The sequence below is a fragment of the Oryza glaberrima genome, chromosome 11 (genome assembly GCF_000147395.1).
Source record: "Oryza glaberrima chromosome 11, OglaRS2, whole genome shotgun sequence".
In the NCBI taxonomy this organism is placed as follows: domain Eukaryota; kingdom Viridiplantae; phylum Streptophyta; class Magnoliopsida; order Poales; family Poaceae; genus Oryza; species Oryza glaberrima.
The window spans coordinates 13,841,685-13,867,985 of NC_068336.1; the positions used below are offsets into that span (position 1 = coordinate 13,841,685).

At 39.9% G+C, this 26,301-nt stretch overlaps 2 protein-coding genes across 2 annotated transcripts; one reads left to right on the top strand and one right to left on the bottom strand.

Annotated features, from left to right (window-relative positions):
• Positions 1-1,828: 1,828 nt before the first annotated feature.
• On the top strand, positions 1,829-4,253 carry LOC127754441 (DIMBOA UDP-glucosyltransferase BX8-like). The gene is made up of 2 exons (XM_052279980.1): positions 1,829-2,245; positions 3,222-4,253. The coding sequence occupies exons 1-2, from the start codon at positions 1,849-1,851 to the stop codon at positions 4,118-4,120; spliced, it is 1,296 nt and encodes a 431-aa protein (XP_052135940.1). The 5' UTR covers positions 1,829-1,848; the 3' UTR covers positions 4,121-4,253.
• An 8,952-nt stretch (positions 4,254-13,205) lies between these two features.
• Positions 13,206-16,449, bottom strand: LOC127754443 (tropinone reductase homolog At5g06060-like). The gene is made up of 5 exons (XM_052279982.1): positions 16,267-16,449; positions 15,946-16,153; positions 15,610-15,826; positions 14,925-15,031; positions 13,206-13,626 (listed from the first exon to the last, which is right to left on the bottom strand). The coding sequence occupies exons 1-5, from the start codon at positions 16,347-16,349 to the stop codon at positions 13,459-13,461; spliced, it is 783 nt and encodes a 260-aa protein (XP_052135942.1). The 5' UTR covers positions 16,350-16,449; the 3' UTR covers positions 13,206-13,458.
• Between the last annotated feature and the right edge of the window lie 9,852 nt (positions 16,450-26,301).

A 26,301-nucleotide genomic window follows, 5' to 3' on the forward strand; every position in this document is an offset into this window, starting at 1 on the left:
GAACAAACAAATTCATTATCATTATCTCGGTCATAAGATACAAAATGAGTTAATATCTCTTTTAGTTGCTGATATCACAAGTTCTATCATGAAGGTTGTTAAAGAGGCCACGTATTTCTCTGTTATCCTAGATTGTACCCCTGATTTGAGTCATCAAGAACAGATGACTTTATTAGTCCGATGTGTTAATTTGTCTGATGGTAAAATAAATATTGAAGAGTACTTCTTGGGGTTCTTGAAGGTTGATGACACATCTGGTTTGGGTCTTTTTAATGTATTGCTTGAATCTATGGAGTCCTTCGGTCTAGATATTAAAGATATAAGGGGTCAAGGCTATGACAACGGTTCTAATATGAAGGGGAAACATCAAGGGGTACAAAAACGGTTAATTGATGTAAATCCAAGGGCTTTGTACATGCCATGTGCTTGCCACAGTCTCAATCTTACTCTTTGTGATATGGCAAAATCTTGTGGAAAGGCTGTTTCATTTTTTGGAATTGTTCAAGGCATATATGTGTTATTTGCTAGTTCTACAAAAAGGTGGGATGTTTAACTTAAACATGTTCCAAGCTTAACTGTGAAATCTCTGTCCAATACTCGATGGGAGAGCCGAATCAAAAGTGTGACAGCAATAAGATATCAAGCTGTCGAGTTAAGGTCAGCTTTGTTAGAGTTACGACATGCTTCTGACGTTGACCCTAAGGATAAAAGTGATGCAAAAGGTTTATTTGAGGCACTTGGCAGCTTTGAGTTTATTCTTGGTATGATTATCTGGCATGATATTCTATTTGCTGTAAATAAAGTGAGCAAGAAACTGCAATCACCAGCCATGTGTATTGACTCTACTTTGCAGCAAATAAATGGTATAATGCAATACTTTGAGAAGTACAGAGATGAGGGGTTTCCTTCTAGCTCGATCATAGCTAAAGGTATTGCAGCTGGGATGGGTGTACCAGCATCATTTCCAGTAAAACGCCGTTCTACCAGAAAGATGCAATTTGATGAAGTGTCAAGCGAGGAAGAAATCCTAGAAGCTAAGAGGGCTTTTCAAGTCAAATATTTTTATGTTGTGGTTGATATGGCAAACACTTCTTTGAAGACCAGATTCGAAGATCTCATGGTGTTCAAAAATATATTTGGATTTTTATTGAGCTCAAGCACCTTGAAATCAATGAATGATATTGACCTTGAAGAGTGTTGTACTAAATTTGCGGAAACTTTCTCTCATGATGGTTCATTTGATGTTGAGGTACATGTACTTATTTCTGAAGTAAAGATTATGAAATTTACTTAGCGAGATGGTGAATTGTCTGCTATGGAGATGTTCAAGCATGTTAGAGATGTGGATTGTTATCCTAATCTCTCTATTGCTTATCGAATCTTATTTACTGTGCCTGTGACCGTTGCATCCGCTGAAAGAAGCTTTTCAAAGTTAAAATTATTGAAGAATTATTTGAGAACAACAATGACTCAAGAAAGGTTAAATGGTTTGGCGACTTTATGCATCGAGAAAAGGTTATTGGATGAGATCGACATCAATATTATAATCAATGACTTTGTATCTCGAAATATTAGAAGAAATTATTGAAAGTGCCAAGTAAATGTTTATGATTATGTTATTTCTCTTTGAAGTTTTAAAATGTTATATATAGATAATTTTATCACATCGAATATTAAGTGTTATGTGTTTTATAAGACTATATATATATATATATATATATATATATATATATATATATATATATATATATATATATATATATATATATATATATATATATATATATATATGGGGGCCTCCATATAAGTTTTCGCCCTGGGGCCTCAAAAACCCAGGACCGGCCCTGCATGTTCCACCTCGCCGCCGTGCTCCGCTCCCGTGGCTTCTCCATCAACGTCCTCCACACCAGAGCGCCGGACCCGGCGGCGCATCCGCCGGAGTACCGCTTCGTGGCCGTGGCCGACGGCACCCCACCCGAGCTCGTGGTGTCCGAGGACGCCGCGGCGGTCCTGACTTCGCTCAACGAGACCTGCGCCGTGCCGTTCGTGGACCGGCTGGCCGCGCTGCTCGCCGAGGAGGGCGGCGTCCTGTGCGTAATCGCCGACGTGATGTGGTACGCGCCGGCGGCGGTGGCGCGTGAGCTCGGCGTGCCGCTGATGCTGCTGATGACGAGCAGCGCGTCGAGCTTCCGGATGTTCATGGAGTACCCTCTTCTGCTTGAGAGGGGCTTCTTGCCTGTCGACGGTGAGTTTACTCCATGTGTCCATCGCTTGGAGCTCTGTGTTTTTCTCGCTACTTATTTTGCGGAAATTATGAAGATCATCAAGTTATTAGAAATATTTTCAACATATTAGGTAGATTTTCTAGATAACGAGATACAGAGAGTATATAGATTTAAGGCCCTCTTTGGCTAATGGTATAGGGAAATGATTTCCCATCCATTAAAAAACATCTTTAAATTCTAGCCATTCATTCTCTCTCTTTCATTTAATCCTAACCTTTCATTCATTTCCCAATCCTAATCCCACTCTCATTTCTCATTATCCAAACACACCCTAAGAGTCAAGACATGGCATCCGGCAGAAAAGAAAGAACAGTTTTTTTTTTCCGGGGAAAAGTAATGATCTATTACTCAACTAAAGCGTCAGCACAGACAGTCTGAGAAATAAAATTACAAGAATCACCCAGCCAAAAATCGGAAACAGACTCAGAGCAAGCCTTATTAGCTAGCAAGTGGCTTGCATGATTCTGGGATCGGTGGGTCTTCTGTAAGAATGAACAGATTCAACCGTCTCTGCAGTTCTAGTTTTAATCTTCCTTGAGATATGGACAGTGTTAGCCCCGTTTGCTTTTCGTTTGATGTGGATTTTGCCCGAGAATCAAAAGCAAAACCGAATAGGTTGATTCTGAAAGTAGATTATTATAATTATACTCTGTTTTTCTATCAAAATCTGACAACTGGTACAGAACTACTTTTATTGGACATGATGTATATTTAAAATAATTAACTACAAATATGTAGTTATCTTCTAAATTACTTATAGAACTTATCCTAATATGTTTTTTCGTATTTGTTGTTTCACTGATTCAATCATTTCAATCAAAATTCAAACAGAGTTATTTTCCCTTATGTGCAAAATCTTTACTTATACTAAATATAACCCCTTCATATAAATGGTTCTACTCCATCTATCTGTTCATCCATTTCTCCTTATTTTAGATGCCCAAAAGGACACTCTAGTCGACATTCTCCCCCCTTTCCGAGTGAAGGATCTACAGCGCATTGACACGACAAACCTCTACAGCTTCGCCAACGTGCTTGCCAATGTAGTCGCCGCAGCGCGGCTGTCATCAGGGCTCATACTCAACACCTTCGACTTCATCGAGGGTGACAACATTTGCAGGATCCGCGACGAGCTCTCCATCCCTGTGTTTGCCATTGGTCCACTCAACAAACTCATACCACTCGTCGGAAGAAGCAGCTTTCTTCCCCCAGATTGTGATTGCCTGAGGTGGCTTGACACACAAGCCCCTAGCTCTGTGTTGTTCGTGAGCTTCGGCACCATGGCCACCATTGATGCTCAGGAGTTTCTGGAGGTGGCATGGGGCTTGGCTAGCACCAAGCTACCATTTCTATGGGTGGTTCGGCCAAGCCTTGTCCGTGGGTTACGGCTGCATTCCAGTGAGCTCCCTAGTGATTTGCAGGAAGAGATCAATGGTCGAGGCAGGATAGTCTCTTGGGCACCGCAAGAAAAGGTACTAGGTCACCCTTCTGTCCGCGCATTCATGACGCATAATGGATGGAACTCGACGATAGAGAGTATATCTGAAGGCGTGCCGATGATATGTAGGCCATGTTTTGGAGATCAGATGGGAAATGCGAGGTATGTTTGTGCTGTTTGGAGGTTGGGTGTGGAGATGGAGGTAGGGAGTGTTCTGCAGAGGGCAAAAGTTCAAACTGCTGTTGAGAAATTAGTGAATGGGGAGGAAGGTCAAAATGTGAAACAGAGAATGAGAAATCTGAGGATAGAAGCTGAAAAATGTGTTAGTAAAGGAGGATCATCAGACACCGGTCTACGTAACTTAGTAGATTCGATATTATCTTTTGGAAAATGTTGATTATCTGCACAGATATAACGTAGTCATGTCTTTCAACTAATACTTGTAGCCTCTTTTCTAAGAATGCGGATGGTATTGAGAAGATCATTAAATGTTGTAATATCTAGTTTTCATCTACTACTAATAACCAGGTTCAAAAATTGCGGAATAGAATTTCCAAAATTTCAGACGGCATAAAAATAGGAAGCTGTTTCGCCTGTTTTTCTTTCGAATTTGGCAAAATTAGTTCAAATATGACATAATTTTGTGCAAATTCTAAATTATTTTGGACCGTTATATTCCAAAATATCCAAGATTATTTCGGTCACATCGGTTGCCCCCGGTGGAAATAGCCAAACTGATATATTACATTCTGCTATACCAGAAAAAAATGAAAATATATTTGTTGTGAATTTGCATAAATATACAAAATTTGAAAAAAAAATATATACAGAAATTACCTGATTTGCCTGGCAGCAGGATGTACAAAAATAATCTTTAATATGTGAAAATTACTAAATAATCTTTAATATGTTTTTTCAACAATCAAGTAAGGAATAAACATGATATTAGCATCAAATGAAACTGTTTGTCAAAACATTTTTGTTGAAAGATGAATTTAATAGACTCTTTAGAAGATTGCAGATTAAATATTATATTGTTGACCAAGATTTGCTTCGCAAGAAGTGAAAGATGGGAAACAAATGAAAAGATAGGGTTTTTCATGAAACAAACTAAACAATATTCCACTAACACGGAATATATGGATAGATATATGCTAAGTATTATAAAAATAATAGATAGATATGTTTAAATAATGTGAGAGGAGATAATTGGATATGTTTACATGTTGATTTGTATGATTCAATAAATTATAGATGATATTTAATTCTTGCATAAGTAATTATTTCTACTTGCATGTTGAGCTTTGGATTTAGTATGTTGTATTTTTATAATTTATTTAGGTATATTCATAAAACATTGCGTGAAAAATAGTATATTTTAGTGTGCGCTAGAAATGTTACTATCTAAACAATATTGTGTTGGTCTAAAATGTCCAATTAATAGGCCTAGCAGCTCGGGCAGACATGATTGGGCCAGAGAGAGCCCAGTCTGCTGTAAAGAAGCGACCAGGCCCAGCTGCAGGGAGCAAGTGCTTCGGAAGGAAAAACTCCATCTTGACTCCCTCAAGTATCTTAATAGTAAAAATCGAGTACATTGACTCACTCAACTATTAATTAATAGTAAGCATTTTACGAGCTCATCGGTTTGCGAGGTGGTTTTGGCTGACCTGGCAGCCTAAGCATTTAAAAATTGAAAAATAGATGTGGGGCACACATGTAAGTGACAGAAAAAAGAAAATCTATAGCCACAAGTCCGACATGAAGAACTTGAGATAGAAGCTTGCCCAAGCGGGGTTTGCCGGCAAGCCCTCTTGACTCCGAATCCAACACCATGCCATTGATGATGGACAACGGCGGTGGGGTGCCGCATCAGGATGGGGAGTTCTTCGTGCTAGTCGAGTCGATGATTCCGCTCGAAGGGAACAGTGCAGCGCGCCGTTGTTGCTTTGGCAGAGGCAACAGTTCAGCAACGGGTTGTTCGATATTCAGGATCCTGGCAGCCGACGTACGACAGAGTTTGATATGGTGATGGTGGCTTCTACATCCTCGGTCAACAGCAGGAACCAACGATAGATGGAGAAGACAAAGGCGTTCTTTTTGTCGATCCTAGGGACCAACATTCCTGGGGTCTTGGGTTGAAGCATAGGGGTAGCTGGGGGAGAGGATGATGAGGTGAGGCGTACAGTGACAACGACATAGCGGTATGGCACTCCGATGAGGCGAGGCCAGCTGCTGAAGGAGCAAGATGACGACGTTACCACTGGTCGCCAACGAGGTCTTGCTTCTGCCAGCCGGAACAAAGGTGTGGCCACGGTAGAGGAGGTTGGAGCGATGCCAATGGAGACAGTGGTGAGGTGCTACGCTGCTCTAGTTGACGGGGAGAGGTGTCCGTTGGAGAGAATGAGAGTGAACGCGGGGCATGAGAGCCCGGAAAAGGCAAAGGGGAGGGTAGGGAGGATGTTACCGCCCCTTTATAGGCTAGAGAAGGAAGGGGATCTTCTAGGGGGAGCTCGGCTGGTCATCAATGGTGGCAGTTTGGCCAGAGTTAAAAGATTAGGCAGATTGAGACAATTAATGCACCAATTGAAGGGGAATTCGGTGGGCATTGATGCCCATCAAAGATGAAACCTATTTTTGCAGTTCATAAGAAGACGAAACGCATGTGGAGACATATCTAGAGGGTCGGCAATGTTTGGGTTTGTGGGTCAAGGAGAGGAGCGGTCGGCTGAAGGTGGAATAAAAAAAAAGTACTTCCTCAGTTTCATATTATAAGACTTTTTAGCATTGCCCACATTCATATAGATGTTAATGAATCTAAACACACATGTGAATGTGGGCAATGCTAGAAAGTCTTATAATATGAAATGGAGGGAGTAGTAAGAATTTTAGTTACTTCAAAATTGTGTTTATTTTTCCTTTTCTATTTTCAAAATTTATTTTATTTTTATTTTGAGTTCTAATTAATCTCGTATTATGTTATACATGGACTATTTTTTCAATAGTACTTATCTTTATTCTGAATTTTAACCTTCAAGTCTAGCTATTTGATGTATGGGGCATCGACTTCATGGGACCTTTCCCAAAGTCCTATGACTGTGAGTATATCCTAGTGGCCGTTGATGATGTGTCCAAGTGGGATAGAGGCAATGCCATGCAGGACCGCAGACGCCAAGCACGCTCGCATATGGTGATAAGTGACGGAGGGTCTCATTTCATCGATAAGACCTTCCGAAACTTATTGCAAGAACTTTGGGCTCAGCACAATATTGCCACTCCATATCATCCCCAGACAAGTGGACAGGCAGAAACGAGTAACAAACAAATCAAGAATATTCTACAGAAGACTGTCAATGAGATGGGGAAGGCATGGAAGAACAAGCTACCTGATGCACTTTGGGCATATAGGACTGCTTATAAGATGCCCATCGGCATGTCACCATACCAACCTGTCTATGGGAAGACTTGTCATCTTCCGGTAGAGTTGGAACACAGGGCGCACTGGGCTATCCGGACTTGGAACATGGACTTGAAGGGAGCCGGACAGCACAGGAAGATGCAGCTCTCTGAGCTGGAAGAATGGAGGGACAAGGCCTACCACAATGCCAAGATATATAAGGATAGAACCAAAATATGGCATGATAAACGAATCAAGCACAAAGAATTCAAGGCTGGGACAAGGTGCTGCTATTCAACTCATGGGTGAAGCTTTTCGGACATGGAAAACTTTGAAGTAAATGGATAGATCCATATACCGTAGTCGATGCTTCATCACATGGAGCTGTCACTCTGCGTGACAACGAAGGTAACATCTTTAAGGTAAATGGCTATCGTTTAAAAGTTTTCCTTGATCCGTTAGAAGTTGATCGTCACATAGACGTTGTGAATCTAGTCTCTTTTAGCTTCTACCCGGAGTCCTCAGGTCCCCCTTGATTCGTTAGTTTTCAATGCCATGAGTCCTTAGGCCTCCCTCTAGTTATCTTAGGTCTAGCTTTCATGAATAAAATAAAATAAAATAAAGTCGGCTCCTTGGTCTTCCAACCAAGTGAGTCCTTTCCGCTTCACTTTTGTCTTTGTTTTTTCTTTTTGTGTCCAATAAAGCATCCCAGATACAAAGACAAGTGTGGGGGTGATCTTGCACATCAATGCCGTAACCAAAGCAAGATCACCCCAAAAGTGATAAGCCATGACAAACCATATGAATCGTCCTCTGTTTTATACAGAAAGCAGGTTTGCACAATTTTTCTTTGGACATCCATTTTATCTTGAGTTCAATTTGATTATCAATTCTAATTCTAAAATATCGAGGATAATTAAACTCAAGCTAGGGATGGTACAATTAGAGTTCATGGTCTTCCTTAAAATAACATGCATGCCTATTATTTTTTGCTCATTACTTGTTGCTTGTGGTGACATATCCAATAGGGACCCCCTGTTATCTAGATAATTGATGAATGAGATATAGTCTGATGATAGAAATCCTGCACTTCATGTTGTACACTTCATTTTATAAAAGAAAGAAAATATAACGATGCTAAACTCCTCATTGATATTTTTATTCCTACTAGAGCCATAGGTTGGTCATTCATGATTAGCTTGCTACATACGCTGCTTGTCATTACATTGAGCGCTGTCAAGTTTTGAGATCCGTATGAAATGCTTTTCATACTTTCATGGTCAAGATCACATACACCCACCAATGCATGACTTCTACACTGGAAGTTAGCATTCATCATTTGTCATACATTTCATCCACTATTCACAAAATAAATACTCCATGTCATTTATGCCTCTTCCTCCAAAGTTCTTTAAAAAAATGAGAGAGAGCAATGGCTATGCAAAAAGAAAGAAAAAAAAGTGCTCATACAAGTATGGAGCATGATGATGAGAAAAAAAAGAAAGAAAAAAAAAGAGATAGCCATGCACTTTCCAAAATTTCAAAAGAGAAAATAAATGGAGGAGGTACACAAAAGGAGTTATTATTTTCATTCCTTTTCACCCACAAATTAACCATCCACATACACATGCACATTTTTTACCAGAAAGTATGTCTCGTATTTCCGTGGATCCATTATTTGATTTTGTAATATATGTGATGCAAGTAGTGCTCTACTCTTTTCCACACCCTGAGCTCCACATAAGCCTTATTAGATGGTAGGAAAAGAAAGGGGCATTTGCAAATTTGCCACCGGTTTTTTCAATATTGCAAGGATGCCACTCAAATGACAGTTCTAGTGGTATTTTTGTAATTTTCTAGTGGCAGTTTTGCAATAATGATTCAAAGTAGTTTCAGAGAAGGCGCAATCATATGCCATTGTGAGGAATCATACACTTTGAGTGATCGAGAGAATCAATTGAGATCGAGAGAATCAATTGAGCAGCAAAGCAGAGTTATAATTTTGTGTTACATGAAAAACCCTAAGTTGTTTTTCATGAAAAGTTAGGGTGACTTGAGTCAAGATTGTTCCATTTCTCAATTGCTCAGGATTGCATGGTAGACACTACAAAGATCCACAACTGTAGGTATGACTTTGAATAATTTGTTTGCATGATTATTAGTAAGGAAGTCATAACCCTGTTGTAGAGTCCATAGCCTTCACTCGGACGAGTGAAGGTTAAGTGTGGAGGTGTTGTTGACGGTCCTTAAATCATAATATTTGACCGTCAATACTTGCATATAATGAAATAAAATATGGTATCCAACTTAGTGGTAAGGTTTATTACTAATCATTTCCACTAGTGTTGGTGAAATATGTGTATGCGGGTATTTTGAGGAGAAAACACATCTGTCATGCGACAAAATGCACCTCCGCATATTCAGGACGCGTTTACACTGATTCGAGGGCCCCATATGTCAACCAAAACCACTTAGAATTGAGCCAAATCAAAGTACATGATGTTGGAGGCCCAATAAGCTACCTACCAGCCAAAGGAGAGGCCGGGAAGACATTTTTTTGGTCCGGCCGAACCACCAGTTCGGCCGAACCGTTGTTGCGGCTGTTAATCACCAGCCTTCCACGTGTACGCTCCTGATTTCGTCCCAATGACGGTTGGTGGGTAGTTTGGTCGTTTCCCATACCTGTACTGTCATATGGAGGCTATAAAAGGAGGAGCTTACTCTCATTCCAACACACACAACTTTGAGCTGAATTACAAGAGGCTCTATTGTATCTTTTGTACATTAGAATAAGGTCGAGAGTGAGGGGAAGCTCTGGAGGAGTGCCCGGAAGTTTGGTGCTCATCCAACTTCTACCTCGACGAGTGTAGCTTCCTAGGAGGAATTCGGGAGGAGTACCGAAGCTGTCGGTACACTCTGCTACGGGTTCGGAGAAACTTCTTCTATTAAGTAAGCATCCATGTTCCTTTCTTATGTTATTTAATTACTTTGTGTAAGTAGGATAGATTTTTATCTTTGTGGGTTCATTGTTTAGTATTCATACTAAGTTCTCTAGTACTAGGACTCCGGAAAGAGAAGGAAGTTCCTGCGTAAGTATTAGAGTAGTAATTAATAACTTAGACATGGTGTCTAGGTTAGAGATTACCTTTGTTTGTTGTGTATCTCATGGATTTGTCAAAGGTAGGCGGCAGGTGGTGACAGCCCTGAATCCCGTCCTAGTAATCCTCCACGTTCGGGTACATCATAGAGCTATAGTCGGAACCACGCTGGCAGACTAGCAGGGGTTGGTGCCCGAAGCAACAGATAGGAAATTACCTTTGCTTAGCTTAGATAGTTAAAGCACATAGAAAGTCCTCTCTAACCTACCTACCATTAGGTAGATTACACACGTTCCCTGAGTTCGATATCCTTTTAGGGTCACCTGAAGGTGAAGTGCTACAGCGGTATTCCATGCACTTGTGGATTTATATGTGATCGTAAGAAATACCAATAGCGGCTGACGCGGCGACGGGCTCGGGGACGGCGTGGAGGAGGTCGATGGAGGACGGCGGTCGGCTCGGGGATGGTGTGGAGGTCGGTGGAGGACAGCGGGGGACGTCGATGCGGCGGTAGCAAGGACGGTGGCAAGGACGGTGGGGGACGACGTGGAGGAGGTCGACGGCGGCCGACGCGGGCTCGAGGACGGTGCCGGGCTCGGTGGACGACGGCGTTGGGCTCCCAGACGGATGTGGCGGCGGCACGAGGGCTCGGGAACGGCGGCCGATGGCAGCGGTGGGCTCCTAGAGGGTGGTGGTGCTAGGGTTCAGAGAGTGGCGGAACTTCGAAAAATTTTCGATCTAGATCTGAGCGAGAATGAACCCTAGTCCAATTTGGTCAAAGCATTATCTCAATCGGGCTTAGTCTAGAGCCCGTGACGGGCATAAAAGTAATGCCCGATAGAGTTGACATCATCTCTATCAGGCATTAAACTAAAGCCTGTTACGGATGAGTCATCTGTGACGGGCCTTAAACTAAATCCCGATAAACATGACGTAATATGTATCAGGCATTACTTTAAGGCCCGTCACCGATAGTATTTGTCCATTTTTTACATATGAACTAATTATTTTTTTATATTTGTTTGCTATTTTTAGTTGACCTGTAGTCAAAATAATTCACTAAATAATTCACCAGATTAACTAAATTCACTATAAAAATTATTATTTTCATATATTTCACTAAATAATTCACTAAAGTACAATAATTCACTAAATAATTCATTTATTTCACTAAATAATTCACCAAACTCACTAAATTCACTAAAAAAACTATTTTCATATATTTCACTAAATAATTCAGTAACGAACAATAGTTCACTAAATAATTTATTTATTTCACTAAATAATTCACCAAATTAACTAAAATCACTATAAAAATTACTATTTTCATATATTTCACTAAATAATTTACTAATTTTATATAACAGAAAGGCTTGTTTAATGCTACAATAGAAATTCATAGGAATATAAGTACTTCATTCATACAAAAGGTTTTTTAATAATACAAAATATTTCATCCATCACATGAAATTCCTAAAAGATCTATGTTCGAATATTGCTTGTGGTACAATATGCAGTCGTTTAGACAAGCGTGAATTCTACTGACCTCTAACCCCAGGGGACACAAAACCTGATTAGCTTCATATGTCATCTCGGGCAATGTGTTCTCATTAGGAAGCATGGCCTTCAAAATTCCTAAAAGATCTATGAATCTCTTGCCCGTGCATCCACTACTTGCCTTCAACTTCATTAGGTCCAAGGTAGCTGACAATTTGGTGTGTTTTGCTTTGTACCCGGCATACAGAGACATCTCCGAGTCACTGGCCAACCTGTTAAACTTTATAGAATCTCTCTCGTTGTAAGCTAGGTCGTCAACATCACGTAACATGTCTTGCAGTAGATTGTGATCCACATCAACCATTTCACCGCCCAGTGGAGAATGTACAAACATGTCATGCTCATCTCCATCTTCCTAATTTTGTGCACCACTTCCTGATTCATGCTCATGATCTTCATGTTCTAGATTTTGTACACCACTTCTTGATCCTTGATCTCCATGCTTCACCCAACATGTGTAGCCCTTCATGAAATCTCTTTGTATCAGATTAGCGTGTACGTCCACTCTGCTGTAAAACATATTCTCATTTTTGCAATCTGCACATGGACAACACATGCAATCGTTGTTTCTTCTTTTCCTATCCTCCTCCGCGGCGTTAATAAAATTCAATATGCCATTTCTATACACCTTGGTATGACGTCGCACAGTTTTCCCATACATCTAACTTTGATCCATCCCCGAGCTTCAAAAAAGTAGAAAAATATTAGATATACATTTTGTAGGTAAGTATTTACTAAATTTTTGAGAATTGACTACTATTTTTCAATTAAATTTGCAATTTATGATTTTCTTGGAGAAAAGAGACAAAAATCACCCCCTCATACTCCCAACAAAATAGTGAACAGTGGGATAACCATTACACTAGGTAGTTTACTATGCAATAAATATCTGTAACGGCCAAAAAAAATACGACGGTAACAGGTATTTCAGTTATCTTTGTCGGGCCTAAGTAAAAACTCATCACCGATAACATTCATCGCGATGGGCCTAATATAATAGTTATTTCAACCGGGCCTCAAGTTGGAGCCCGTCACCAATGATGGACATCAGTGACGTGCTTCTATTAGGGCCCGACAAAGATATCATCAGTTATCTTTGTCGGTCCTCAAGTTGGAGCCCGTCACAAATAGGTGTCATCCGTGACGGGCTCGATTTTTATGCACATCTAACATGTCTGTGCAAGTATATCTTTGTCGGCCTCGTTTTGGGCCTGTTTGAGATGACTTCGTTGTGACGGCCCGCAAAACCTAGACATGTGAGCAGCCGTCACAGATAAGATGATCTGTACTAGTGTATAAAAGGAACGAATCCAATGAATAGTTGATTTTTCCAATACAGCATGAATAAACCTTATAATGAATCTTTAGTCAAAACAAATCAAGGTCTCATTCATACTGTTTTGTATCAATAATCATTGGAACCGTAAATTTTATTTCATGGAAAATTCATTACACTCAGCTTGCCAATCTTCTCCACATGATTTCCCAAACTTAATACAAATATATATTGGCCATTTTACACATTACACCCAGTCTATGCTCTACGCATGCAGAGAAGACTAGCTAGCCTGTTGTGTGTGGTTGGTACACGGGCACACAAAGATTTCATTCTTCTTGGAAGTCTCCCAATTCAGTAGAATATATTATGATACATGATATATCTTTATTTTGTATATGTAGAGTTTATTAAGAAAGCATACGGCCCCCATCGACGCATATAATCTGGCCAGTGATGTAGGAGGCCGCAGGCATGCACAGGAACGCCACCAACGACGAGATGTCCTCAGGTTTACCGAGACGGCCCAAAGGAAGACGGTTGAACTCAACCTGTGCGAAATCGTTGCCGGCCACGAACTATACACATGCAGTGCAGGCACCATGTGTTAGCAACAATATATATGAGAAATATAAGTATGTCATAGTTATAAACTTTTCCATAATAAGTAGTATGTCATAGTTATAAACTTTTTCATAATAAGTAGTACTATGTCCTAGTTACAAACTTTCGTAAATAGTATTTAATTATTTATGTTCTTTCTCTTACAATTTCCACTTTAGTCTCATCTGACATATAGCAAAATTAGGTTGGAATTCTCACATTAAATGTAGGAAAACTTTTCAATTCTTAATGTACTTGGATGGTCAAATGGTGTTTAGCTTTACAGTCATCTGATATTTTCTTCTTAATTGCCATCGACTAAAACGTAGCACATTAAATAGCTTATTAAACCCTTAATCCGAAAGATCACAACTCTTGTATAATTTAGTGTAACTTTTCGATTTTATTTTATTAATCCAGATGTTGCATCTTCCTAGCTTATAATTTGGTGTGTTTATGTATTACTAAGATTTGCACTAAAGTATATTAATTTCTTATTGAAAATAGTTAGAACACTGTTTATTTCACCTTAACAAAAATTGTGACATGTAAGTGATATATACATTAGAAAAAAAAAACAGTTAGCTTGACAAACAACAGATGAACCCAATAGTATTTTTTAAAGATATAATTTTGTACAAAACGCAAAATACCACATGCCACCCGGTTGTTTGTCCCCAAATTATGCTTTCCGAACTATTCAACCTCTCTAGGAAAGTTTACAAAAGTCAAGCAAGTAATCGAGATCGTCCGGGGACCACAGTCTTATTAATTAGTTGCGCCCGTTCATTAGAAAAAAAAAGGTCTTTTATGATCCCTAAAATTAAAATATAATGAGACATCATACCTTTCATTTCGGTATCTCTGATGTCAAGACACTAATAGGCCGTAGCAAGATACTAAAACAAAGCGGCACTAAAATTATAGTACCTAGCTATTATTATTTTTGAAAAATATTACTACTAGTACTATCTCTATATTTTAATGTATGACGCTGTTGACTTTTTATTCAACGTTTGACCATTTGTCTTATTAAAAAAATTATGTAATTATCATTTATTTTATTATGACTTGATTCATCATCAAATGTTCTTTAAGAATGTCATAAATATTTTCATATTTGGATAAAATTTTTGAATAAAACGAATGGTCAAACGTCGGTCGAAAAGCCAACGGCGTAGGGAGTATTTGTAAAACGAGGAACTTACGGCAGTTAGGAGTGTCGGTCGAAAAGCCAACGGCGTAGGGAGTATTTGTAAAACGAGAAACTTACGGCAGTTAGGAGTGGAGTCTGGATGTAGCCCGGTGCAACGGAATTGACTCTGATCCCATCGCTCGCCCACTCACAAGCCAGGTTCCTTGTGACTTGGTTCATTGCTCCTGACGTTACAAAGCGCATAGCTAGTGATTATTACAACTTGAGAAGCAAGTGCACATAAATCAATTCATTAATTTCTCTCGCGCTGGATGTGCGCGCCACGTGCCAAAATAAAACATGAGATCTGAAATAACGCTGGGTGGAATAACGCTCTCACATAATAAACTAATAAACTAGATAGATGGAATTGGATTTAGATCCACCTGACAGTGGGAGTTGAGTTAGGTGAAACGCTCTCACAAAATAAACTAGATAGATGGAGTTGGATTTATACCGTTTCACAACGATACATTTAGGATGTAATAAATATCATCCTATACGGTATACATGTATTTGCCTCAAACTATACCATCATAACATAAATTTCTGTTAAATTTTACAAACTTATTCTAATAATATAAAACTAATGGTACGTTGGAAATTTAAAAGTTAAACAAAATCTAATCCTAAGCGTCGTCAAATATATGACCTGAAGGAGGAGGTGCAGTTCAGTGAAATTATATTTGCAAGCTAGGCTTGTTGTTTTGTGCGATAGGACAAGAAGTCCATAGCATACAGAGTGGGAGTTTAATTTTTTTACCTTTGGCAGCCGAGTAGATAGGAAGAGAATGGAACGCGAGGACAGAAGCGACGGACGAGATATTAACGATACTGCCTCTTCCGGAGTCCTTGAGGAGAGGGTAGAACAGCTGGCTCAGGTGGAAGCACGACTCGAAGTTGGTCGTCATCAACCTCGACGTCTCCTCCGGCGTCAGGTCCGCCGCCGGCTTCAGGTACGCCGTCCCAGCGTTGTTCACCTGCATATATATATATATATATCCATCCGGCCGTTTCATCGGTTCGTGTCCATATAGAGATATTATACTGGATTAGAAGATAATATCACATATCATGGTGCGTGCTCGTGTTCTTCTACCAGGATGCTGAGCTTGCCGTCGAACATGGCGGACACCCTGCCGGCGAGCGCCTCCCTGTCGGCGCGCACCGCCACGTCGCAGACGGAGACGGTGACGGCGAGGCCCTTGGCCGTCCACTCCTCCTGGCATCTGCTCAGCTCCGCCTGGTTCCGAGCGCAGGTGTGCACCGTCGCGCCGAAGCTCGCCAGCTCTTCCACGATGGCGCGGCTGCATGGTTAATAATTCATATGATATGCTTCGATAAATTTGCACCACTGGAATGATGAAGCGTATGAGCCAAACAATTAGTCAGTTTGATTTGGTAAGTTGATTATACGTACCCGATGCCTTTGCTGCCACCGGTGACAAGCGCCGTGGCACCGGCGAGGCTAAACCTCTTGTTTATAGAGCTGGCAGTGGCCATGTATGAAGTGCAGGAGTCCTGTTATTGATGGTAGTTTCTGTGAATCTTGTTTGATTATTGTGTGCATCACCGTGCCCATTATATAGGCATATATGGACGCCCAAACCTACACATGTAACACGTTCAAATGACTACCATCTATATATTTTATTACAAGAAACTAGGTCTCGATCTTCCGGTAGGTATTGATAACTCTCGATTTGATGGAAATTGACAAACATGATTCGGCTTTCGATCAACATGATCCGAACCCTACAATCACAGCACTACGTCTCCTCTTGTTATCAACTGTGCACTGTCCGGTTGACCTCGTCGAGAAGTCTGATCCCTACCGACCCTCCCCATATCTCTCTTGATTATGTTTCTATGAGTCGGCTGAATAGATTATGGAGGTTTCGTGCTTATATGAACTCCTCACCGAATAGACCCGCACTAGCATGTTCCAATGGATGAGTACAGTGCTATGCTAGTGAATCACACTTGGGAGCTCATTCCGAATACACCCGACACTAACTTCGTCACAAGTTTCAAGATGATGGCTCTCTTGACAGATATAAGGCTCATTGGGTTCTATGTGGCTTCACACAACGTCTTGGCATTGACTTCGATGAGACACTTACGCTGATTGTCGAACCATCCACTTTCAACTCTCGGGATTGGCTGATTCATCAACTCGACGTTAAGAATGCATTATTGCATGGTACTTTTCAGGAGAATTTATTGCTCTCAACCGGTCGGATTTGTGGATCCCACCATGCTTGACATGGTTTGTCGTCTGAACAAGTCCCTCTATGGATTGTAACAGGCCCCCCGGTCATGATACAGCTAGTTTGCCAACTTTCTGCTCTCTCTTGGCTTCACAGAGGCTAAGTCTAATGCGTCTCAATTTGCTTATCATCGAGGTTTTTCTGTGATCTATCTATTACTATATGTTGATGATATTGTCCCCATATATAGCTTTCTTTGGTGACCTCCTACGGATGATTATCACTGGTCTTCAGTCTGAGTTCTCTATGAAGGATCTTGGCAAATTCCATCACTTTCTTGGGATAAGTGCTCGTCCTACCGACATCCATCTCAGTCCGTGTTAGTATTGTCTTGAGGTCCTAGAACATGCTGGCATGACTGGTTGCTGTAGAATCGAATTACAAGAACTAAGCCAACCAGAGGGGGGGTGAATGGTTGGTATACCCAAAAACCGAAAAATTTTAGCGAAAATAAAAGTTACCCTCAATTTCGATGAGATCGGTCTGACCGAAGTAGATTAGCCGGTCTGACCGAAGCGAGCCGCCGGTCTGACCAGTGTTGATCTACCGGTCTAACCGCCGAGATCGCCTGCTGCTTGCTATCGCCGCCGCCGGTCTGACCGCCGTGTTCCCGCCGGTGAGTTGCCGGTTAGACCGCCAAAACCCGGTAAACACAAATCGAAGAACTCTTAAAGTAGATGACGACTTTATTGATTCTCTCTGTGTTTACAAAGTGCACCAACAGCACTCCTTACAAAAATTTTGACTAAACTCGAAACCCTAACTCAAAACTCAACTCAATTGCTCTCTAAAGCGATACAGGGAAGCCTCACGCTCCCCCTCTATTTATACATGAGGTAGGCAGCCTAAAGCCACGAACCAAACTCATACTAGGAGTCCTAAACACCTTAGGAAACCCTCTAGTACAAGAAAGAAACTTTACATAACCAATCGTACCAAATTTGGACTCCTTCCAAATTCAACTCCGCATCCCATACGCACACAATAACTCCATTGTATGCCATATGGAATCTCCATCAACCACGTGCATCAATTCTAGCCTTAGTATCCCGCATGATCTCTGACCACCACGGACGTCGTCTTATCCCCAAGCCGACTCCCGGTCCATCACCGCAAATACTCTCCGGAGACATCGAGACACCTACTCATGGAACAAACAAAGAAACCATATTCCGAGACCAAGCTATCTCCAACTTGATTACATACGTATTACATACGTATAGTATCCATCTAGAAGTCATAATTATGAAATAAACTCGGATATCCAACTAAACAACCCGAAACCGAAACCGACACAGTGTCGGCCGGTCAGACCGCGGGCTGCGCCAGTCTGACCGCGTATTACACGCCGGTCTGACCGGCTACCAGAGCCCAGTCTGACCGGTCACATGAAATAACAATCCTGCGATTCACCTGTAAACCCAATCATCACCAAAACCACTTCGTGAATAAATTCCAAATAACAAAACCAATAATCTCCAATGCCCAATTGTTCATCACAGAATAATAATCAAAAACATCTTTGATTTTACAATCTCCCCCTTGATGAACACATTGGCAAACTCATAAAAATGTTTTGGTGTTTGGAAAAATAAAAAGCACACTTCATACAAATGTACACATCGTGCTCAAAAATCCAAAAGAAAACTTCTTCCCCTTTTTAAAAGAAAGAAATTCCCAATTGAACCAAAAACATGCTCTTCTCAGCAACTCTTCAAAAATTCACCATGCTTCTCCAAAAATCCAAAATTTTCACATTACTTCTCCCCCTTTTGACAATGATTTCATAAAATCCAAAATTTTCACATTACTTCTCCCCCTTTTGACAATGATTTCATCAAGCATAGGAATTATGTTCATTAATGTTCAAGAGCTCAGCATACATATAGCATATCAAGTCATATGTTGCAATAAAAAGAAGATGAATCCATCTATAACATAACAAGCATGCATTAAAGTATAACCATGAACCAAAGATTTTACAATTAAGTTTGAAACAATAATCAAAATTCATGATTTCATACGATTTATAATGCAACATCTTAACAAGCACATAGGTTGAAGAATAAACACTAAACACATATACCTATTGCATTTATCACTCTTTCTCAAACAACCTTTAGCACAAAATAACCAAGAGAATTTTTTGAACTTTTTTTTTCTTGAGCCTTTTTGCTCATATTTTTCTCTATTATTCCGGGTACGTCCCTGTCGTCAAGACTGTTTCCAGGGATTCGGCACCCATTTTTTCTTGCTCACATCGAATACGTCCGTGTCGTCATGACTGTTTCCAAGGATTCGGTATTCATTTTTTCTTATTTTTATTCTCTTTTTCACAATAAGCAATTAAAGCTATTTGAGGAATAACAAGTCAATAAAGCATATATATAGAGCATTTATAGATCAAACCATATGCTAGCATCAACATTGCATATTTTCTTAATTCAAGTATAGAATTTAAGTGTCATGCATCATCTCCCTTAAAAGCAAAATCTAAATCTCATGAAAAGACTAGAATACATACAAGCTATGCTAGAAACAAATAAACCTTCAAAGTATTGCTAGCATGCACAAGAAAATACCATATGCATAAACAAAGCTCTCTTTTCTCAATTTTTCTCATTGTCATATTATTGCTTGATAAAACCATGAGGTACAAACTCCCCCTCAAACCATGCCAAAAGGATGAATTATGCCCAATTCACCAGGAAGAAAAGCAAAGCGATTAGAATCCAAAGGTTTAGTGAAAATATCAGCAATTTGCAACTTGGTGTCCAAAAACTGCAATTCAACATCTCACTTCTCAACATGATCCCTCAAAAAGTGAAAGCGAATATCAGTGTGCTTTGTACGTGAGTGTTGAACATGATTCTTAGCAATGTTAATAGCACTAGTATTATCACAAAAGAGAGGTACCTTCTCAAAAGTAAGACCATAATCTTTCAAAGTATATAAAAGCCAAAGAATATGTGAACAACAACTAGCAGCAGCAACATATTCAGATTCAACAGTTGATTGAGCAACACTAGATTGTTTCCTAAAAGACCATGCAATCAATGATGTACCAAGAAAATGACATGTTCCACTAGTACTTTTCCTATCAATTCTACAACCTCCAAAATCAGCATCGGAATATCCACTTAAGCATATAGAAGATGAAGTAGAATACCAAATTCCAAACTCAAGTGTATGATTCAAATACCTCATTATTCGCTTGACCGCTTGACGATGTGAAGCACGAGGAGAAGCTTGAAAGCGTGTACACAGACACACAGCAAATTATATGTCTGGCCTAAAGCACTTAGATACAACAAAGATCCAATCATACTTCTATACTCTTTTTGATCAACAGCTTCACCATCTTCATCAGGATCCAACACAGCTGTAGAACCAATTGGTGTTGAAATTGGCTTGGGATTCTCCATCTTGAACCGTCTCAAAAGATCCTTCGTATACTTCGTTTGATGCACAAAAGTACCTTGAGGTGTTTGTTTAATTTGCAATCCCAAAAAGTACGATAACTCACCCATCATGCTCATCTCAAATTCCCTGCGCATAGTCTCAGCAAAATCTACAACCAAAGCGTGAGTCGAACAACCAAAGATGATATCATCCACATAAATCTGAACAAAAAGTTGATTATCACCATGCTTGAGAACAAAAAGTGTTTTGTCAACCTTTCCCATTGTAAAACCTTTCGCAAGTAAAAAGTTTTTCAGCCTATCATACCATGCTCTAGGAGCTTGTTTCAAACCATACAAACCTTTAGACAATTTAAAAACATGGTTGGGAAAATCAGGATTTTCAAAACCTGGTGGTTGTTTAACATAAACTTCCTCCTGTATAAAACCATTTAGAAAAGCACTTTTCACATCCATTTGATACAATTTAAAACCTTTTGAAGCAGCAAAAGCCAACAAAAGTCTAATTGCCTCAATTCTAGCAACAGGAGCAAAAGTTTCATCAAAATCCAAACCCTCAACTTGAGTAAAGCCTTGAGCAACAAATCTAGCTTTATTTCTCACAATCAAACCATCTTCATTTTGTTTATTTTTGAAAACCCACTTGGTTCCAATAATATTATGTCCAGAAGGTGGTTCAACTAAAGTCCAAACTTTATTTCTCTCAAAATTTTCAAGTTCTTCATGCATGGCGTTAATCCACGATTCATCACTTAATGCATGTGACACATCTTTGGGTTCAAAAGAAGCAACAAATGCAGAATTTGCACAAACATTATCAGTCGTTACATTAGACCTTGTAGTCCGCTCACCTATATTACCAATAATTTGTTCCGGCGGATGTCGTCGTTGAATGTGCAAAAGAGCAGTGACTTCTAAAGTTGATCCACGTTCTATATCAGTACTGGTCGAAGTAGTAATCTCTGGAGGACCATCTCGATCAGCATCAACAGTACCCGAACCCGACGACCCTGGCCGGTCTGACCGCACGTCCTGCGCCGGTCTGACCAGAGGTGTGCCGGCGGTCTGACCAGCCTGGCGCCCGGTCTGACCGGCCGAGCCGACCTCATCATCGTAGTCGTCGTCGCTCTCATCTTCAAAAATACGACCATCCTCCCCCTGAACCTGTCACAGTGTACCTGCAATATCGGGTCTAGTACCTGCACTAGCCTCATCAAAAGAAACTTCGCAAGTCTCCACCATTTTGTTAGTCCCCAAAATAAGTACACGATAACTACGAGTGTGTGCGGGGTAACCAAGAAACAATCTATCGGTAGAACGTGCCTCAAACTTATCCAAATTTCCAGATTTCAAGACAGAGCACTTGCAACCAAAAACACGCAAATGTGAAACTTTGGGTTGATGTCCAAATTGAAGTTCATAAGAAGTTTTTCCAAGTTTAGATCTCAAGAAAACTTGATTTGAAATATAACAAGTAGTGTTAATTGCCTCAGCCCAAAATTTTCTAGGAGTTTTATACTCATCCAACATCGTTCTAGCCATCTCAACCAAAACACGATTTTTCCTTTCAACAACACCGTTTTGTTGAGGAACCCGAGGAGACGAAAATTCATGTTCAAGACCTCTTTCATTGCAAAATCGTTCAAATGAAGCATTTTTAAACTCTCCACCATTATCACTTTGAATTCTTTTCAAAGAACCAAGAAATTCAAGATCCAATCAAAGAAACAAACCACAAAAGTGTTGAAAAGCTTCGTCCTTAGTTGCCATAAAGAAAACCTAAGAATATCGAGAAAAATTGTCAACAATAACCAACACATACCACTTTCCTCCAACAGATTGCACTCTAGCTGGACCAACAGTGTCCATATGTAATAGCTGTCCCGGTGCATCCGTCATCACAGAAACAATAGGAGCATGTGAAGTAGAAACCATCTTAGCATGACGACACGGTGTACAAACCAAATCAAGATCTTTCTTAAGTTTAGGCAAACCACGAACAAGATCCAAACCACTTAACCTAGTGAGATGATCAAAACCAACATGTCCAAGTCTACGATGCCAAAACATCACATCTTTATCAAACTTAGCAACCAAACATGTTATCACAGGTGAAACAGGATTTTCAAAATCAGCTTTAAACACTCTTCCATAACGAGAAATATTCAGCACAAAATCACCACGAGAATCAAAAACTTTACTTCTAGTTTTCTTAAAGTGAACTTCAAACTCTTCATCAACAATTTGTGAAACCGAAAGCAAATTGTACTTCAAGTCCTCAACCAAAGCTACATTCTTCAATTCAAATTTTTCATTTACCTTAACCATACCTGTAGCGAGAACATCACTTGTAGTAGCATCACCAAAGATAATTGATTCAGTCTTAGATGCCTTCTTTAGGGAGAAGAACCAATTTTTATTACCGGTCATGTGCCGCGAATAACCGGAATCCACGATCCACACGTTCTCCTTCCTTGGCACCAAAGCCTACACATAAGCAGAAGTCGAAGCCTCAGTACTGGGGTTACATGATAATAAAAATTTAGGAATCCAGTACTGAGACACATGACCAGAAGATCCAATAGGCATATATCCACGTGCAAAATCAATTTTAGAATTTTCAGAAAAATTCCTCCGAGGCCGGTCTGACCGAGGGTGTGCAGCCGGTCTGACCGAGGCTTCACCGCCGGTCTAACCGGTGGTCGGTCTGACCGAGGCTGTTCAGCCGGTCTGACCGGTCGCCGGTCTGACCGCGGGACCCACTACGGTCTGACCGGTTTCCTCGAGGGAAAACCCGATTTTTGCCACTTTGATTTTGCAAAAGCAATCTCTCTCCTTTTTCTTTTTATGAGCTAATCTAAACAAAAATCAATAATATGTCCATCTTTTCCCCAAAAAGAACAAGTATATTTTTCACGATGATTAGACATATTGGTAGCACTAGAAGATTTAGCAACACAAGCAACAACAGGAGATTTTGTATGCATAACATTGGATTTTGAAGAAGATGCACTCATAGTAGACATGATACCAGCAGATTTAAACACAGTTTTGTTAGTATCAGGTTTAACCAAAATCTCACCACTTCTAGCACCAACACCTAACACAACAGGAGCATGTCTAGAATTATGAGCATAAGGATTAAAACCTAAACCACGGTTATGTGTGCTAACCTTTGATTGATCCAAAATCATGTTCAGGTTCTTTTTACCATCAGAAAATCTTAGCAAAGAATTTTTCAAATAAGAAACCTCTTTTTCCAAATTAGCACAATTTTCACAATCTACCATGACACCTTTGCTTTTACGACACTTGGGGCAAGAAAGCAGTTCATTGTTTTTCACAACATCTTCCATGTACTCAACACGACCTAAAGCATGTTTTAGTTTCATCTTATTCAAATTACGTGTTGAGCAATCCAAGACATCATGAGGTTGTTTTAACTTTTTAGCAGAAATCATGTTAAACATCAAACTAGCATGAAAAGCAATTTGATATTTTTGCAACAACTTTTTAGTTAAAAACAACTCATCCAATGTGCGTGTGTGCAAAGCAAAACTACAAGCAAGAGAAGATCTATTTTTCAAATCATGTGCAGCATTAACATCTCTAATTTTTGAAATCTCATTCATTAAAACCTCACAATTTTCACAATCATCATCATTAGGAATAAGAGATTTTAATTTATCAATTTCAAATTTAAGAGATTCAATGATAAATTCCTGTTTTCTATACATCTTCTCACACTTCTTATTTTTTGCACTCAAAATATTAATAGCTTCCTCAAGAACACTCACCTCATTATCTTCATACTCTGTGTCAGATTCACCACGCGCCATGAAGCAAACATCGGAGATGTTCTTTCCTTTATCATCATCTCCACTTTCACCATCTACATCACTTAGTGGCTCGAAGGCGGTGCAAACTTCTTGAAAAGCCTTCCTAAGATTCTCCATCTTCCTCCCTTGGTAAGAACCCTTTGGCTTGTTGTTGTTGGGCTTGTTATTGTTGGTCTTCTCACCATCTTTGTCTTCTCTTTTGCCTCTCCCAAGCTTAGGACAATGCGAACGAAGATGATCAATTGAACCACATTCAAAGCAACGATTTGGACCACCTCTTTTCCTGTTCCTGGCATTATTCATAGCTCGAGCAATTCTGTTAGCAACCAAAGCCAAATCCTCCTCCTCGATTTGTTCGAGTTGATCAACGGATGTGGCATTAAAAACAGCAAGAAAAGACGACTTAGATGAAGAAGCATCAACATCTGTTAACAACCAGATTTGGTAACATCAGCATAAGGAAAGAAGATTAGATCGAAGCAAAGTTGGAGGCGGAGATCGAGTTCGGAAACAGAGCAGGAATCGGCTGGCGTCCGGATCGGCTACGATTAGGATCGGCTGGGTCTGAGTCGGACTAGGAAAGTCAATACAGCCGATTCCGATAATACAACTTGATGTGTGATGTCGGGTTGGATTGAAGTGCTTCAAGGAGATTGCCGCACATGGATAGAGTCCTGAGGAGGCAATTGTATCTATTAATTAGGATGCTTTATGTAATTTCTTTAGAGATACGATTGGGCAAAACTCTGCCGCAAAGACTTATAGTATCTTAGAGTTTGTTAGAGATGGTAATCGTGTCCGTTATGGACATATCTTGTAATTCTTGGGTATAAACAGAACCGAGCCCTATGTAACTTAAAAACACACGTTCAATACAATTCCGGTGCATCGCCACCCTTTTTTACTTTAGTTTTGTTTCGACGAGTTCTTGCTTTCGGGTTGAGCTGCATCGGTTTTGATCTTCAACAAGAGGTAAAACTTGTTATGACGGCTTGCGTTCTTGAGATTAGCGCTTCCATCTTTATGATACTCTAATCTTGTTTATGTGATTCGTCGAGTTGTCATATATCTTACATAATCTCTGGCAATATCGCTATCTAACCTACAATCGACTAACATCTATCGAGGAAGGTAGCCGATTAGGTTAGATTCTGACGTTGACTCGGAATATATAAGATATCTACCACTCTATGAAACTTCCAGCGGCTTGATTGTCTAGATATTGTTCTTCTTTTCATACTTAATGCTGCATCAGTTGAGTTTGATCTATTAAGTCGTGCTTAGAATATCAATCTCTAGCCTGTCTTCTGGTTGTCGATTAGGGTAGCATCGGAGTGTCAGCCGATCTTATCTGATTTAATTATATTTGCTCTATATGCTTCATTGACACGTTAAATCTGCCCTTAATGTCAAGATATTACTGTATTTAAGTATATTAGGCTTCTGTTTGATATATTTTACCTGTTTTAATATCCTAATATAGAGTAGTATCGGAGTATTAGCCGATACATGCTCGATCTATCTGATCGGCTATGCTATAAACATATATAGTCCTGTTATTAATATATATTTTGATCTAAGTGATTTATACTGTCTCGGCATGGCGACCGATCTATCCCAATCACTTGATTTAAGTATATATCGATATAAGAATTATATATTGGAAATATCTACAGCCGATCGAATAGATTTAGTTCTTTATTGTTTATTTGCAACTGCCGATCGATTCACATATGACATCGGCTCAAAGATAAATGATATGTCATCGGCACCTAGCCGATCGGCTATCATTTATAGATTTAACCACAGTTTCTTTGCTTCTATTTCTTGTTGATTACAGGATCAAATCAACTGGCACGCTAGCGCACCCGAAGGCGAGCTTTGGACCTCCACTAGAGTTAAGCAGATCTCCCAGGCCTCGTGT

Bases quoted from the DNA above. Each gene is read 5' to 3' on its own strand.
- LOC127754441 (XM_052279980.1), top strand. From the start codon at position 1,849: ATGTTCCACCTCGCCGCCGTGCTCCGCTCCCGTGGCTTCTCCATCAAC. The intron at 2,246-3,221 runs GTGAGTTTACTC...TCCTTATTTTAG, and splicing joins GGGCTTCTTGCCTGTCGACG to ATGCCCAAAAGGACACTCTA.
- LOC127754443 (XM_052279982.1), bottom strand. From the start codon at position 16,349: ATGGCCACTGCCAGCTCTATAAACAAGAGGTTTAGCCTCGCCGGTGCC. The intron at 16,154-16,266 runs GTACGTATAATC...TTAACCATGCAG, and splicing joins GGTGGCAGCAAAGGCATCGG to CCGCGCCATCGTGGAAGAGC. The intron at 13,627-14,924 runs GTAAGTTTCTCG...GCATGTGTATAG, and splicing joins AGACTCCACTCCTAACTGCC to TTCGTGGCCGGCAACGATTT.